Source organism: Myotis davidii, unplaced genomic scaffold (assembly GCF_000327345.1).
Source record: "Myotis davidii unplaced genomic scaffold, ASM32734v1 scaffold609, whole genome shotgun sequence".
Classification (NCBI taxonomy): domain Eukaryota; kingdom Metazoa; phylum Chordata; class Mammalia; order Chiroptera; family Vespertilionidae; genus Myotis; species Myotis davidii.
Genome location: NW_006300164.1, coordinates 1,090,724 through 1,092,346, shown reverse-complemented (window position 1 = coordinate 1,092,346; position 1,623 = coordinate 1,090,724). Strand labels below are relative to the sequence as shown.

Below are 1,623 nucleotides of genomic sequence, written 5' to 3'. Positions count from 1 at the left end.
CCCCGCGCCGCCGCCCCGTCCACCGTGCTCAGGCTCCCCGCCGTGGCCTTCCAGGGCGTGTTTGAGAAGTACCCGGAGACCCTGGTCAGGGTGGTGCAGGTGGGTGCTCCCGGGCGCGCGGGCGTGCGGGCTCCAGTCCGTGCAGGCAGGGGAGGGAGGCTGGGAGCCTTGTGACGTGTGCTCCGCAGTAAGAGCCAACGCCTGTGACCTCCGAGGGGCTCTCCGACCTGCAAGAGCCCCAGAGCTTCCTTAGCCTTGAGTTCCTGTTAGAAGCGATTTTAGATGGATAGGAAACTCACAAAGGTGACGCCGAGAGCTCACGCCCGGTGCTGACATCTTAGGCGACCATGGAGACTGTCAAAACGGGGGGTGGTTTCCGGCCCGTGAGGCCCCGGCGGGCTCGCGGCTCACGGCGTGTGGCCCTGTTGCCCAGATCATCATGGTGCGGCTGCAGCGGGTCACCTTCCTGGCTCTGCACAACTACCTGGGCCTGACCACGGAGCTCTTCAACCCCGTGAGTGGCTGGGGGGGCGGGGTGAGGGAGGGAGCAGCCGCGGGGCCGGGCTGGGAGGAGCGCTCCTCTCCAGGCCGGGCTGGTCTCTCCTGGCCACACTACCCATCTGCCGGTGGCCTGTGTACCCTGCCCTCCACGAGGAGTCTCGGGTCTGAGCCCGGCACCTGTCACCTGGCACATCCAAGGGATGGCTGTCATGGAGGCTGTCTCCTCCTTCCCCGGGCGCCCTTGACCCTCTTCCTGTCGGCCGGCCGGCGGTGAGCTGGTGGCTGGGAGGTGGGCTACGCCGTCTCCCACCCCGAGTCCTCGGGAAGGAGATGGGACCCGCGTGACCCGCTCTGTTCCCAAGCCTGGGGGCCGTCTGGCCCTGTGAGCCCTGGGCCCGGTCCGAGCCCAGCACCCTGCGTGGGGCCTCTCCCGCCTCGCCCTCTCCGGTGCTGGTCTCAAGCCAAGCCCTCCGCTCCCACGCTGTTTTCATCTGATGGAGAGTTACGGTTTCTGGCCATTTTGATCCTTTTTTAAGCTGGGTCTCTGTCGCCTGGAGTGAGCCAGCTCTCCTTTTACGTAACTTGTTTCAAGTCCCCCCAGCCGGCTGCCCCACTCTGAAGGTGCACACCGACCGGGCGCCCGGACACTCAGGGCAGCCCCTTCTTGCTCACGTCCCAGGAGAGCCAGGCCATCCCCCTGGTGTCTGTAGCCAGCGTGGCTGCTGGAAAGGCCAAGAGGCAGATGAGCTGTGGCCCCGAGGAGCGGCCCCTGCGGCCCCAGGAGTCCTGCGACCCAGGTACTAGCCCGGGACAGACTCCACCTGGTCCTGGCCTCCTCCCCCCACTGGCCCTCGGTCACCACTGTCTCCCTGTCTCTGCTGGGGTCTGGCCCGGGGAGAAGGTGTTGAGGGGTAGGCTCTGCGCTCTGAGCCCCAACCATGGTCATCCGAGATCTCAGGAGGGGCTGAGATTTGGGGAGAGAAACGGACCGTGGAGGCTCCTCGGCCAGGGGTCCCCTCCAGGCGACGCACTGGACTTGATAGACAGGTGGCTGACGGTGCGTGCGGTGCAGTGCAGCCTGTTGCTGGGGTCCCTCCTGCGGGCGGTGTGACCCACGTGCCT

At 66.8% G+C, this 1,623-nt stretch overlaps 1 protein-coding gene across 1 annotated transcript in view; it reads left to right on the top strand.

The window, feature by feature from the left end:
• PNPLA7 (patatin like phospholipase domain containing 7) overlaps window positions 1-1,623 on the top strand; it is a 57,726-nt gene that overhangs the window by 22,233 nt on the left and 33,870 nt on the right. Inside the window, exons 9-11 of the mRNA XM_015572352.1 lie at window positions 6-99; window positions 434-514; window positions 1,181-1,606. Of these exons, the coding sequence (XP_015427838.1) occupies window positions 6-99; window positions 434-514; window positions 1,181-1,606 (601 nt within the window). The remainder of the gene's footprint in view (window positions 1-5; window positions 100-433; window positions 515-1,180; window positions 1,607-1,623) is intronic.